The sequence below is a fragment of the Zootoca vivipara genome, chromosome 11 (assembly GCF_963506605.1).
Source record: "Zootoca vivipara chromosome 11, rZooViv1.1, whole genome shotgun sequence".
NCBI classification, from domain to species: domain Eukaryota; kingdom Metazoa; phylum Chordata; class Lepidosauria; order Squamata; family Lacertidae; genus Zootoca; species Zootoca vivipara.
Window position 1 is genome coordinate 33,523,589 of NC_083286.1, and position 14,240 is coordinate 33,537,828.

At 38.2% G+C, this 14,240-nt stretch overlaps 1 protein-coding gene across 3 annotated transcripts in view; it reads left to right on the top strand.

The window, feature by feature from the left end:
- BDP1 (B double prime 1, subunit of RNA polymerase III transcription initiation factor IIIB) overlaps positions 1-14,240 on the top strand; it is a 47,916-nt gene that overhangs the window by 1,366 nt on the left and 32,310 nt on the right. For all 3 annotated transcript variants that reach the window (XM_035099861.2, XM_035099862.2, XM_060280222.1), the window contains exons 2-12: positions 345-894; positions 2,639-2,748; positions 3,205-3,264; positions 4,122-4,259; positions 4,722-4,855; positions 8,733-8,827; positions 8,996-9,050; positions 9,412-9,564; positions 10,934-11,215; positions 12,435-12,597; positions 13,903-14,053. In XM_035099861.2, the coding sequence (XP_034955752.2) occupies positions 345-894; positions 2,639-2,748; positions 3,205-3,264; positions 4,122-4,259; positions 4,722-4,855; positions 8,733-8,827; positions 8,996-9,050; positions 9,412-9,564; positions 10,934-11,215; positions 12,435-12,597; positions 13,903-14,053 (1,891 nt within the window). The remainder of the gene's footprint in view (positions 1-344; positions 895-2,638; positions 2,749-3,204; positions 3,265-4,121; positions 4,260-4,721; positions 4,856-8,732; positions 8,828-8,995; positions 9,051-9,411; positions 9,565-10,933; positions 11,216-12,434; positions 12,598-13,902; positions 14,054-14,240) is intronic.

Here is a 14,240-nt window from a genome sequence, read left to right on the forward strand (position 1 = left end):
TTTTAAAAATTATTGTTAACCTTTTTTGTATTATTATGTATTAGTAAGTCAGTTAGAAATATCTTCTTATGGAAAGTGATGACTGAATGTATCAGTTAATATAAATACTAGAATGCTAACAGTGAGCTGTATGTGGGACTCTAGCCATCTATATTCTAAGTAGATATAATGTAATATATTTTTTGCTTTAATTTTTATGTCTAATCAGAATAAGCATTTTCAAAAATAAACTCGTAATATGATGTGATTGGCTTTGTGGGAATATAGCGCATTTATTCATTTTTAAAACAGCCTTGATTACAATTTTTAGAAATATGACAGCTTTCTCTCTTTTAATCTTCCAGAAATGAAAAGACCAACGCTAGTGGTGATGGAGATTGTAGTAGACATGCAGAGACACTTCTGCAGAGAAGAAAACGAATATCTACTATGCCTAATCTTGCTAAACCACGAGTTGCACCACTATCCACACAACGAGTTGCCACTTCAGCATCAAAATGTTCTCAAAAGCAAGTACCTCAATCTCCTGTTATTTGTAACCCTCCACTTCAGAAGGACTTGCCGGCTTCTGAGAAGACCAATGTGGAGAATTCCCCGAAGTCTCCCATACTTCCTGAAAAGAAAACTCCTGTTCCCCAAGTACCACAGTTCTCTCCATTCAAAAAGTCCATGCCAAATGCATGTGTAACAGGTCAAAGAAGCGATGAAGCCCTGCAGAAGAACACATCCTCACCCCTCAAAGAGAGACCAACACAGGAAAGTCTGATTCAAGAAGAAATACCACACTCAAAATGTATTCCAGCCAAAGAGAAAAGAATATGTTCTGATCGTGAGAAAATAATCAAAGCTCAGAAGCTAAGGAAGATGCTAAAGGAAGAGTTGAAGAAAGAGAAGGTATAACAACACTTAAGAGTTTTGGTTATGAGGAAGAGGGGAAAGTAATAGAAAGAGCATATAGCCTGATTTCTGCAGAGAAGTCATACTAAATCAAATTTGGCATTTGATTGTCTCTACCCTGATTTTCTAGGGCTTTGGATAGGAGATTTATGTAGTCTTACCTGGAGATTAGCATTCAAAGCATGCATTTTGCCACTTCCACAAGAGATGTGGAAGCTCTTGATGTCATGATATGATGCTTCCCTATAAAAGGTAGTTTGCTAAAGGTTTCCAGTTTTTAAAGGTAAAAGCTGGTGTGACCCTCAGCAACATCAATTTATAATAGGGATAAGGAAATTATGGCCCTGCAAATGTTGTAGTACTGTACTAACTCCCATCACCCTTGATGCTCGGCCATGCTGATTGGAGTTGATGGACGGTATAGTTCAACAACACCTGGAAGCTCACTTATTAGCCTGCCGGATTTAGTAGCTTAATGGCCAGCAGACATTGAGCTTTGCTTGTATCTGTGGGATGTATTTTTGTAAGATTATCATGGTTGTATAGTATGCTCTGAATGTGAAATGATATAATGGAACTGGTTAGTGCCTCTCTTTAGAAGGTGGCATCACATGAAATAAGATTTTTAAATAAAGCGTGCTGCCTTTTAAAACGGAATGTAGGGGGACCTGTTAGGATAGTCTGCCCTTGGAGTCTGATGGATCCAATCAGTTTCCAGGTGACTTTGGAGGATTTTCTGGCTGATATATCTGGCACTGTTGTCGAAGCCCTAGCTGACCTCAGGAACATCTGAATGGGTTGCCATGATCACTCTTGAGTTCCTCCCCATCTTTGTGGAGCCTTTTTGGCTTACTGGTTCACAGCAGAGCTTAGGGCAAGGAAACAAGCTAAGTGAGATGGTTTCAACACAAGTGGAGGAAAACTCCAGTCAAATGCAGTCAAACACTGGTGAGGGCTCTTCATCAAGCCTACTTAATGACAGGGGGTGGGTGGGGGTTGGGGTTGGGACTCCCTGGTCCTGAATGGGGTAACTGTACCCCTGAATGAGCAGGTGCTCAGTCTGGGAGTCATTTTGGACTCACAGCTGTCCATGGAGGCGCAGGTCAATTCTGTGTCCAGGGCAGCTGTCTACCAGCTCCATCTGGTATGCAGGCTGAGACCCTACCTGCCCGTGGACTGTCTCGCCAGAGTGGGGCATGCTCTAGTTATGAAGGCAGCCCTGTTTAGGGAAGTTTTTTAACGACTGATGTTTTAATGTACATTATTTTTAATCTCCAGTTGGAAGCCGCCCAGAGTGACTGGGGAAACCCAGCCAGATGAGTGGGGTATAAGTAATAAATTATTATTATTATTATTATTATTTCTTATTATTATTTATTACTGAAACATATACACTGCCTTTCTGCATTCAGTGCCTAAGGCAGCTTAGACTATTATAAAAACAAATAGAAATAATCATATTAAAAGAAAACAATACATACAATTAAAACAGAGTAGTTGCAATTACTCCAGTAAAAAATAACATTAAAATGAGCAGTCAATTAAGGTTAATCAAAAGCTCCCACAAGGTCACTTAGAAAAAGAGCAAGTTGTCATGGATCTGTCTAAATAAGAAAAGTCTTTGCTTATATATTTGTTACGAAATATATGAACTTGATTTTAACATATAGACTCCCCATAAGAAAGCTGATTAAGTCTAAAACCCTATCAAACTCATATGAATGTTAATTTTTGTGTCTAGCAACAACAGAAATACAAATACCCAGTAATTGAAAAAAGCATGCCAGAAGATCGTTCAAAAATGGTTATGAGGGACTTCATATACTATCTGCCTGAAAACAATCCGATGAAGTAAGTATACATTTTCTTTTTTATTGTAAATGTAAATTGTTTTTATATATTTGTTATGTCTTCATTTTATCCTTCCTTTAAGATACCTAGGCCTCCTCCTTTTCACTTTCAGGGCTTGTTTAAAATTTGAGATTCCTTGTTAAGTTGCTTTAAATAATATCAGTGTTCTCTGTTGTCCATAGGAAAACATCAGGGCTCATAATAAAGGAATTTTAAGCAATTAGATTTCTAAATAATTCATAGTTGTCTTGTTCTGATAACCAATAAATCACATAGATACATTTTCCCCAATCCCACTGAAGTTTGTGTGAATTAACCAATTAAAAACCTAATATTTCACATTAAAGTGTGCTCTGAGTAGGATGGTAAATCACACAGGTAAACTGCAGGAGTTGCTGTCTTCAAATTTTATTTTAATAAATGGTTAATGAGAATTGTGTTTTTTATATTTAATAGATCTTCACTGGTGGAAGAAAAGAAATCCGAAAAGCCTTCTACAGTGACTCAAGCAAAAGAGTAATTTTTTTGTCCCTTCTTTCAAATAGAATTAGTGATCTGTGCAATAATTTAGCACAGAGGGATTTGTATGAAAAATATTTTAGTAGTATTGAATTATTGCTCTAAAGATTATAATCTAATCTGCTCAAAGGATTATAATCCCAGACATTTTTCTTTTACTTGAAGATATACTACTTTGGGCAGTGTATTGTAATAAATTACCTACATGGTAAAACTCTGCCAGGACCAGTTTAGACATAATCCTAGCTAAGACCAAGAACATCTTGTGTTCTTGGGTACATGGGTTCCCCAAGCCTCTTCCCTCTCACATGGAAACTCACTATACCTTATCTGCACTGCCTTTAACAGTTGTGGGCAAGAAAATCTCAGCAGAAGTCTTGTGTGCAAGTGGGTTACCAAAATTGGATACCACCTTTTTCCTCCACTGACATTAACCATGTTTAACCTTAAGTCCTAACCCAGCATTTGATTCTTGATTTCAAATGCTGGTTTAGGAGTCCCCAGGGTTAGTACAGAAATAATACCATGGTTGATGGCAGCAAGAGGAATATTAGTACATCAGAGGAGTGGGTTAGGATTGTGATTTATTTATTTATTGGACTTTCTCATCTGCTAGTGGATGCTGGCTCTCAACAGCCTATTTAAAATATATGCCTATTTAAAGTGTATGTGCAAGAACACATTACACTGATTACAGTCTTCTGGAAAAAGGTGTACAGTATAATGACAGTTGTTTTAGTGCCATGGTTAGAAGTAACTGATAAGTGCTTGGGCCATAGAAAAGAATTTTTATTTGAAAAGGAAATATGAAGAAAGTTCCCTGTTACTTAAACTGTTATCTCTTCCAATTTCAGGCCTGAAATCATTCTTGAAAGTGAAAATGAGGAAGATGATGATGAAGAAGAAGGGGGAGATGATGATGATGATGGCCCCCTTCTTGTACCTCGAGTAAAGGTTGCGGAAGATGGTTCTATTATTCTCGATGAAGAAAGGTTAGGTTTTGTCAATTTGTATCTGCTTTAGGAGAAGAACAAACATTTGCAGAATTTCTCAGTGTTGGCTCAATATATTTTGCTGCCTGGGGCAAAGCTGAAATAGTACTTCCACCTTGGCTAAGACCAGCACTTTAAGAAGGCTGCTGCACCACTTAGATACCAATTCTTGCCTTAATTCCTTCCTTTTCTGGGCCCTGGAACTCTTAAGGTCTCTTGTTTCTCAAATTGAGCTTAATTGTTGCTGGATTAGTGAACTATATTCATATTGGCAGGGAATGATAACTTAAGGCCATACTGGAGTTCACTGAAAAACTGTAAGCTGTTCATTAAAGTGTTTGCTAGTAAGAGCCGAAATTCTTGTAAATTTGAGGTGGGAATCAATTGGTCCTCACTATTTATTCACACAATTTTCTTGGAGCATTTCTTTTGTATTATAATATCTCTCGATTTCACATTTAGCTTAACCGTAGAAGTTTTAAGGACAAAAGGGCAATGTGTGGTGGAAGATAATGATCCCATCTTTGAGCGCGGATCCACAACAACCTACTCAAGTTTCAGGAGAAGCTATTATACCAAGCCATGGTCAGAAAAAGGTAGGTGCAGCTCAGTGATGTTCTTTGCATTTGGTTTTGAAGACCTACACTCTTTTAAGTATCTTGGCTTGTATGGCTTGAGGTGGACAAAGCTAGTGCGAATGGCAAGAGCTGCATGCATCCTTATCTTATTTCTATCCTGGACTTCAGTCTAGACTGCAAAATCATGGCGTTACTGTCATGGAATCCTACTCAATATTGATCCAGTGTAGATTCCATTGTCTAGTTGGCAGAGTAACAACTTAAAAACGTTGCAGGATTTAAAAAAAGAAGAAAAAAAAAGACCAGAGGCAATTGTATTTCATCCGGCAGAGCTACTGCTACTGAAGGCAAATGAGCATAATAGTCACAAATCCAATACATTCAGGATTGGCACTGTCCATAAGAAATCCAGTTGTAGCAGACTTAACTTAAACTTACAATAACTTATGACAAGTCTAAACCTTAACACTAAGCATGCTGTGTACAGAAGGAAAAGAGATAGAGCAAAGTGAAACCCAAGCTCCTTCTGGCCTTACTTTTATAGTCAGCATGACCTTGACTGAAAAAGATAACAGGACCAGTATAAGCCAGCTGTACTCAGCTTCTCTGAAGGAATAACCCAAACATCATGAACCTTCTGCTTGTTTCTTTCACACAGAGAAGCTTCCAGAACCCTCTTGAATTAATTAGAATAGGAAAGATCTCTGCACATCAGATCAATACTTTCTGCACTAGAAATGCAAATTGATAATCAATGGGGAGATACTGGAAGATCTGAAAATTAGTAAAGGGACTTGACAAGGATGCCCACTATCGCCTCTACTTTTTGTATTGGCGATAGAGTGTCTTATTAAAGATATAAAAGAAGATGATAATATAAAAGGGCTAGTAGTTAAAAATAGTATATTTAAAATCAGAGCATTCGCTGATGACATTGTGATTATATTGGAAGACCCAACAAATTCAATCCCGTTCTTGGAGGAAAAATTGGAAAAATATGGAGAAATTGCAGGGCTAAAAATCAATAAAGAAAAGACAAAAATAATCACTAAAAATATGTAAGGAAAAGAATTAGAGGATGCGAAAAGGATATTAAAATGGGGAATAGTTGAAAAGGTAAAGTATCTAGGAATAATTTTAACATCAAATAATGTAAATTTATATGAAGAAAACTATGGGAAGGTCTGGAAGCAAGTCAAAAAAGATTTAGAAAAATGGGGGAATTTAAATTTTTCAATGTCAGGGAGAATAGCCACCATAAAAATGGCAATTTTACCTAAATTTCTCTTTCTCTTTCAAATGTTGCCTATAATTGGAAGAACTGAAATTTTTGAACAATGGAGGAAGGAATTAAGTAAATTTATCTGGGGAAACAAAAAACCGAGGATCCAATATAGGCTCTTAACAGACGCCAAAGAAAGAGGAGGTTGGGGAGTGCCAGATCTCAAAATTTACTATGCAGCAACAAGTCTATGTTGGAGTTGGAAGGCTTTAGGAATGCGCTGAGCTGGCACACCTACCTGGTGAAGGAGAGGGAGAGAAATTATAAAGAATTTACAGATCACATTATAAAAAGATCATTATTGAGAGTTTGGGAAGAGAATAAAAAAATTTTAGAACCGAAAACACCCTGGTGGGCCTCTCCACTTGAGATGACAGCCATAAATAGAGGGGGAAAAGAGGGGAAATGGAGTACATATCAAGAGATAGTTAGGAAAGAAGAGGGGAGCTATCTATTGAAACCATATGAAGAGGTTAAAAAAGAATGTGCAAGCTGGCTCCACTACAACCAGGTCCAGAGTCTTTTCCAATGTCATAAGAAAGTGGGATTCCAAGAGGGAAAATCAAAACTACAAGAAATATTAATTGAAAATGGGGATAAACAAATTACCAAATTATATAAATTTTTGTTAGAATGGAATTTAAAGGATGAGGTAGTAAAAAATACAATGGTGAAGTGGGCGCAGGATATTGGTAGAATTATATACAGCATACAATGGGAAAGACTCTGGAATGAAAGCATGAGATTCACAGCATGGACGGCAATAAAGGAAAACATGCTAAAGATGACATACAGGTGGCACCTAACCCCTGAAAAACTACATAGAATATACAAGACAGGATCCAACAAATGTTGGAAATGTCAAGATAAGATAGGTACACTCATGCATTGCTGGTGGCACTGCAAAAAATACAAGAATTTTGGGACAAAATTTATGAGAAATTGAAAAATATTTTAAAAATAAAATTTGAAAAAAAACCACGGAATTATTTCTCTACCAGAGAATATACCCAAAGAGAAGAGAAATGTATTATTATACGCAGCAGCTGCAGCAAGGATAACAATAGCACAAAAGTGGAAAGGGGCCATAGCTGCCAAGTTATCCCTTTTTTAAAGGGATTTTCCCTTATGCTGAATAGGCTTCCTCGCGAGAAAAGGGAAAACTTGGCAGCTATGAAAGGGGCAGAGGTGCCTTCGATACAAGATTGGTTAATTAAAGTGATAGAATATATGAATTTGGACAAAATGACAGCGGCCGTGAGAAATGTAGCAAAACAGAGAGTTCAAAAGGAATGGAAACCAGTGGAAGATCACCTTAGGAAAGAAGGTTTAAATTGTGAATTGGTAGTTTGTCTAATTTAATTTGAGGATTGCTTAAAGAGAACATATGGGAAGTAATGGGAGAAGAGTAACCCACAAAGGGTGGGAAAATAAGAAAGGGAAAAAACAGGGAAAACTAAAAATTGTGAGAAACGGTATATCAACAATCGGATGTTTGTATTTTAAATTTATCTTTTTTTCTTTATTTATTTTTTTGTCTTCTTTCCTCTTTTCCTCTGTGGATTTACGTTCTTTCCTTTTCTTCCTTTTTCTTTTTTCTCCTCCTTTTCTTTGTCGTGTTTTTGTTTTAAGAATCTTAGTATATAATTTCATGTATATTATTTGTATTTGCATTTGTGTTTTTTTTGTGATGTGTTGATTTTGTGGATTTTGTTGAGTTTGTGGTCTGTATGTAATCTTTTAAAATAAGAAATAAAGCTTTTTTAAAAAAAGAAAGAAATGCAAACTGACAGTTACATCATGTAACATAATTTGTATTTTTGTTTTTTACAATCCATGGTATGTGTGTGCATGCATGCAACTTAATTGCAATAGTAAGTCTTAGTGGCATTTACTGCTGCAAAGTGTTACAGAGCCTTCCACTTTCTGTGCAAATCTGGCAGTAGCGATCAAATGATTATCTATACTACTGTATCCATATAATCTCAAGTAATTCTCAAGTTCTAGTTCTATTATCATGGGCAGCCACAGTGGTGCCCATATACATTGTTGGACTGCAGCTCCCATTAGCCCCAGCCAGCATAACCGTTAGTGAGGGATGTTGGGAGTTGTAGCCCAACAACAACTGGAGGGCACCAGGTTAGTTACCCCTACTCTAGATCTAGTGTACAGAGTTAAAAATAGCTGGATCCTAATTGACAATGTTTATCAGTGTGCTTTAAACTTGGTAACTCACACTAATTATTCATTGCTGCCAGAGGAAGATTAGTGTTAGTAGTTTGCTTCTTTAGGCTCCATTTGTGGTCCTGGAGACATATAACTCAGTTTTGCACCCTAACATTTCGAGTGAATAGCTTAAAATCCTTTTCACTGAGAACACCTGAAAAACAGAGCTGTGTTTCACTGAATCGTAAAGCTATGCATCCTTTATTAAAAGGTGCAGTACAATGCAGTAGCTAATGTTAGTATGAAATATTATCCATTTCATAATATGCAGCTAAAGGGAGATGCTTTGGTATTTAGCTGAATGTGTACATTTATTGATCATGAGATTAAAATTGGTATACCAAAATTGCTCATAAAAATGGCTAAACTGTTTTTTCTCTCTTACAGAAACAGACATGTTCTTCTTAGCTATAAGTATGGTAGGAACTGACTTCTCGATGATTAGTCAGCTTTTTCCTCACAGAGCAAGAACAGAGATTAAGGTAGGCACTGAAAAGCCCCCAAAATCAATTGAGAAGTGATAATCTGGTTGTGGATCTATCATTTTATGCTGTTCTGTTAAACATTTGCACAGATCATTCAATTGAGTTTGCTTCTGTATCAGCTGATGATCTGAGAATGGCTTATATGGCATAACTTTCTGTTTTCAGAATAAATTTAAACGTGAAGAAAAGGCCAATGGATGGCGAATAGATAAAGCATTCAGTAAGTATTACGACATGTTTAATCATTTTTTTCATTTGGAGGAAATGATGTGTGCACTCTAGCAAAATTAAACTAAAATTCCATAACTGTACCTTTTTACAATACTGTAGATAAACATTTTGAGTAAAGGATCTGTTTCATCGCTCTGTTAGATCTCATTTAATGGTTCTTGATATTCAGTAAATATTATGTTTTTTCTTGCTATTAAGTAGCATCAGGACTACATGTATTTTAAAATACTAATTTATAGTTGCATGAACTTTCAGTGACAAATCCTTTCAGGGCAACAGAAGCTCAAGACAAAATTATTATTTTTAGCTGGAATGTTTGTACATAAAATAACCATCTCCCTTTTTTACAGAAGAAAAAACCCCATTTGACTTTGATTTCTTTACAAAACTCCTTGAGAAGGTCCTGGAAAATGAAAAGAGAAAAAAGGATAAAGATGCTAAATGTCAGCATCAAAAAGAAAAAAATCCCAATGAGAAAAAAACACTCAAGAAAAAGCGAAAAGGTATTTCTAAGTACTTAAATGTATTGTGGAATAATAAGTAAATCCTATTTGTTATTAAATTTCTCTTCTAAGATCTGATGGAGCCACTGTTTTGCATTCCTTCTGTATGCAATGTTAGATTTGTCAGTGTAGACCAGGGATTGGCAAAATTTTTTAGCCGCGGGCCGGTCCACTGTCCCTCAGACCTTGTGGTGGGCTGGAGAAACAGCACTGGGGGGGGGGAGCTAGAAGAAGAAGCGAGGGGGGCAAGTAGTCTTCTTCCCCACCCACCCCCACTCCCAGCCACTGCAGTTACCTTTCCAGGGGCTGCTGCTGCCCCCACTGCCACCACCGCTGCTGCAGAGGGAGCTCGTTTGCTCTGCTCTCTGGCCCACAGGAGCACCAGGGCAGTGATGGTGGAGGGAAGATGAGCTGCGCGAAAGGGCTGGCTCTGGAGAGGGGCTGCTTAAAATGGCGCTTAGCCAGCTCAGCCCGGCCCCCTTCCTCTAGGCAGGACAGGGAGAAGCCAGGAGGAGAGAGGGAGGAGACGCCATCACAGTGTGTGTGTGTGGGGGGGGAATGGAATGGCGCAGGGGGAAAAATGGCGCAGCCCCAACGAACAGAATCCCCATGCCGATCCATGGACAATCCGTGGGCCGGGTTCTGAAGGCAATTGGGCCTGATCCTGCCCTTGGGCCTTAGTTTGCCAATCCCTGGTGTAGACAGTACTGCACTCTAGAAAGCCCTTCTGAAGGCTTGATTGGCAATGAAGGCTGCAAAAACACTTTGCCTTACAGGCATTTCACATAGTGCATGTTTGATTGTTGCATTTTTCAATGCTGGAGTTAGTTTTGTTTTGATTTCTTTCACTGTTTTGACAGGTCATGGGCTTGTTCTCTTTTATCCTTGGGTTTTTATTTTAATTTAATATTACCATCTTGAATAGTTTTGATTGGAGTTTGTCACATGCATAGTCACATTGGGTGATATCCAATGGTGCCCATCTGCCAGCAGAAAAAACTTTGAGCTTCTCCTTCTCCATATAGACCTCATGGTCTGGGACAGATTTAGTTAGTTGGATAGATTTGCTGCAGGGAATGAGAAGTCCTGCTTTGCTATGTTGCATTTCTCTTACTTTCATATAATAGTGGCATACGTGTGGAATTAAGACTTTTCCTCACAGCTAAAACTGTCTTTGTGGGTGGGGTACAGTGGAGGGAAGGAGGACTGATGGAAGGGAAAGCAGAATACGTTGAATAATCTTATATGGAGGAAGTAGAATTCTATTTTTGTTCTTGGGATTTTGAAAAAAAGCTTTTTGGTATTTTTTTTAGCTTCCTTGTTGAGAATTGTCTTGCTGTAGGTATATTTACATTGTATACTTTGATAGCTAAAGTTGTCAATGGACAAGCAAACCATGGTCAGGATGATCCGCAGAATGCCAGAATTTCTGATGCAGAAATGGAAGTGGATGCTGGCACAGCCGAAAAAGAGAACGAAGAATCTCCTAGCATTTTGGAACAGGCAGACGGGCAGACAGTTACTGAATCAGTGATGGTGAAAAAGAAGAGAAAAAGGAAGAAAAAAGATTCTGAACAGGAGGCAGAGAATCTTCCTGACGAAAGAACTATTTCTGCAGAAGTGGCTGAGGGAGAAAAAACAAGAAAGAAAAGTAAGAATCTATAAATGTTGCTACTATGTCACAGTGTGCATGTGTGCTGATTTTGCTAATCTTCCAGAGGCTAAACCTGGCCCCCCCAGCTGTTTTGGGACTACAATTCCCATCATCCCTGACCATTGGTCCTGGTAGCTAGCGATGATGGGAGTTGTAGTCCAAAAGCAGTTGGAGGGCCAAGTTTGGCCACCACTGGGATAAACACTATTTGTTGCAAGGTAAAACAGCCTTAGGAACACCACCAGATTTAATAATCACTTAACTGAAGCTCATTTACCTCATCTTAATGGCAAGTGTACAGCATAGAGATGATTTCCATCTAGAATTTGAGACTTACAGTTACTTTAAAACCTGTATGTAACAAAATGGTTTGATCTGCATCTGCAAGTAATTGGATACGATATGTGTTGTATTCCCAAAGATTTGTAGGCTGTGCAATTGCACAACATTGTTCTATATTTCAGGGTCAATTATGAAAAGCGAGTATTATAATGGTTTATTGAATTGTTGCCACAGTCACAAGAATATATCCACTTGAAGTTATTTCGTTAATTGATTTTTCATTATTTTTTATGTCATTTATTCCATTAAGTATTTTCAGGAACTGTTGTCATAGTTAAAGTGCCATATTAATAATTATGAGAAATAATGAAAGATTCAGCTTACCGTTAAATAAACTGGCATTAGAATGGCTGGGTTACGGAGGACATTGTGTAATTTTCTTTTTCCTTCCTGTTAACTTGAATACATGATTAATGCTTTTTAACAGTGGGAAATCACAGATCACTTTAGGAAATTGCACTTCTTTCACACTAGAGTCCTTCCAGTAAAGGGAACCAGTAAATTAAATGCTCTTCATCAGATCCACTGAATAGAGTGCAATAGAACTAACTGGATCTGGTAGGAGGAAGCTATAATTAAAAGCATATTAGTTATTCAAAATCATCCTGCCTGTCCATAACAAATAGACCAGTGGTGTAACTGAAATTTACTTTGGGGTGGGTGGGGAGGAAATGATCAAAGATCAATTTGAGAAAATGGGAATGCAACACAGAAAATACTGAAATGTAGTGCTTTTGAAAATTGCCATCTGGATAGTAATTTCAAGGAAAAATGTTAATATGAAAGCAACCAGAGGCTCTGTCTTTTAAAAGTGTGTTTGAGTGGTAATTACTTCAGTAGACATACCATATAATGTTCAACAATATATTGTCAGGAAAAAAACTATCATCTGATGTGGAGATAAATGGCACAGAAGAAATTGGTGAGGAAGTGGAAGTCCCTGATGAAGAAACACCTGCTAATACTCTTCCATCTGTTGAAGAAGACCCACAGGTGGATGAAGAGACAGAGGGAGACCTTGGTTCAACTTTATCTGGGTAATAAGATATATTATCTTTGCAGAATTATATGAACAAGCCTTGATACAACGTGTAAATATATCATCTTTATTACTTCCTTTCCGAAAGTCTCCTAAAGGTCCCCTGCTTTGCTGTATTACATAGGGCCCATTTCATTTGCCACTCAGATGTGGCTGACAGATCTGCCTATAAGGTGGATACGTATATGGCTGCAGTCCAAGTTGGAGGGTTACAAGTTAGCCTCTCCTATTTTGTTTACATTTTTTTATATGGAACTATTGAGTCTTTAATATACAGAAACAAACATTCTTTTGTTTTTGTTTGGAGAGTGCATAGAAGCATTCAGAACAAATGTCATAACTTGCTTTCACTTTGGGCTGGGAGAAAGATAGCACATCTCTATAGAATCTCATAGGCAAATATTGAATAACTGCAGTGTGCTGTGATCTTCTTTTTAATTGCTATCTGTGTGTGAGCAGTGGGATTCTGCTTGAACAATGTGGCCTCATCTTTCCTCCCACATGTAGTCCCCTGCCCCATGCAGCCCCACATCTGCTCTGAAAGGTTGCAGGGGGAAGAGAATTAGAAGTCCTATTGTGTGAGCAGAAGTGTGCTTTCACAATGATGAATTTTGCCTTCAGATCCTTTGATAGGATGTTACAGTGCAGTCTTCTAACTTCAGTGGGGCAGCAGTGGAGTGTGATAGAATGGCATAGCCACCTCCACAACTCCTCTGCTCATGCTTGCTGGGGCAGAAGGCAGTGGGAGGTAAAAACCCTGTCACGCCAGCCTGGAAATGATGCAGTGATCAGGCCAGATGCTGAGTTTCCTGGGGGAGTGATGCCAGTGGAACTGTTTTGGGCTTGGCCACCCCCAATTCCCACCCCCAGCAGTACAGTAGATAGGCAGAGAGAGGGGGGCTGGATTCCAGCCTTAGCCTTATATGAGTATACAAATGTGACAAATAAAATAATAAGTGTTAGATTTAGACTTCATGCTAAATTCTTGCCCAGCAAGTGACTCTCGGGGTAATCCTGATTAAAGCCTTACCTTATCTTTGTTTTCCAGCTGTAAAATAGGAATAGTGAACTAGTCTTCCATAGTAGGTGCGATGAGATTGCACATGAACAATCGTGTGTAAATGCCAGTAAAGAGAGAAGTGAGTTTGAGCACTTTTCGCTTCTCAAGCTCTTTGAGTAAGCCTCTATCTTAGTTAGCACAGCTGTTGAGAGACAAAAGTGAGAGGCAAGAATCCGCCATGAACCTATGGGATAGAGTAGGAAAACCACTAATGCTTTCTTCATATTCTTCTTATCTTTCCAGTATTCAGAAAGGGAATGAATTCCTAGACATTGATTCTGGAGAAGTAGATGATTCAGATGTGAGTTCTGAGCATCATGTTGAGCGGCCTTCAGAGTTTCAGATGTCTCTCAAAACAAATAAAGAAGGTTTTGAAGAAAACAGTGCAGCAAAGGTAAACAATATTTACATGTGTTTCTAGCCTACTTCCTATTTCAAAGAAACAACTCATAAAAATAAAACCCACGAGAAGGCACTGAATGCCACACTTAAGGTTTCTGTTTTGATTCGGCATAGATTCTTGCATACGGATACTGCTTTTGGATGTGGGCTGTTACATACAGAACAGGGTGGGGTAGGTA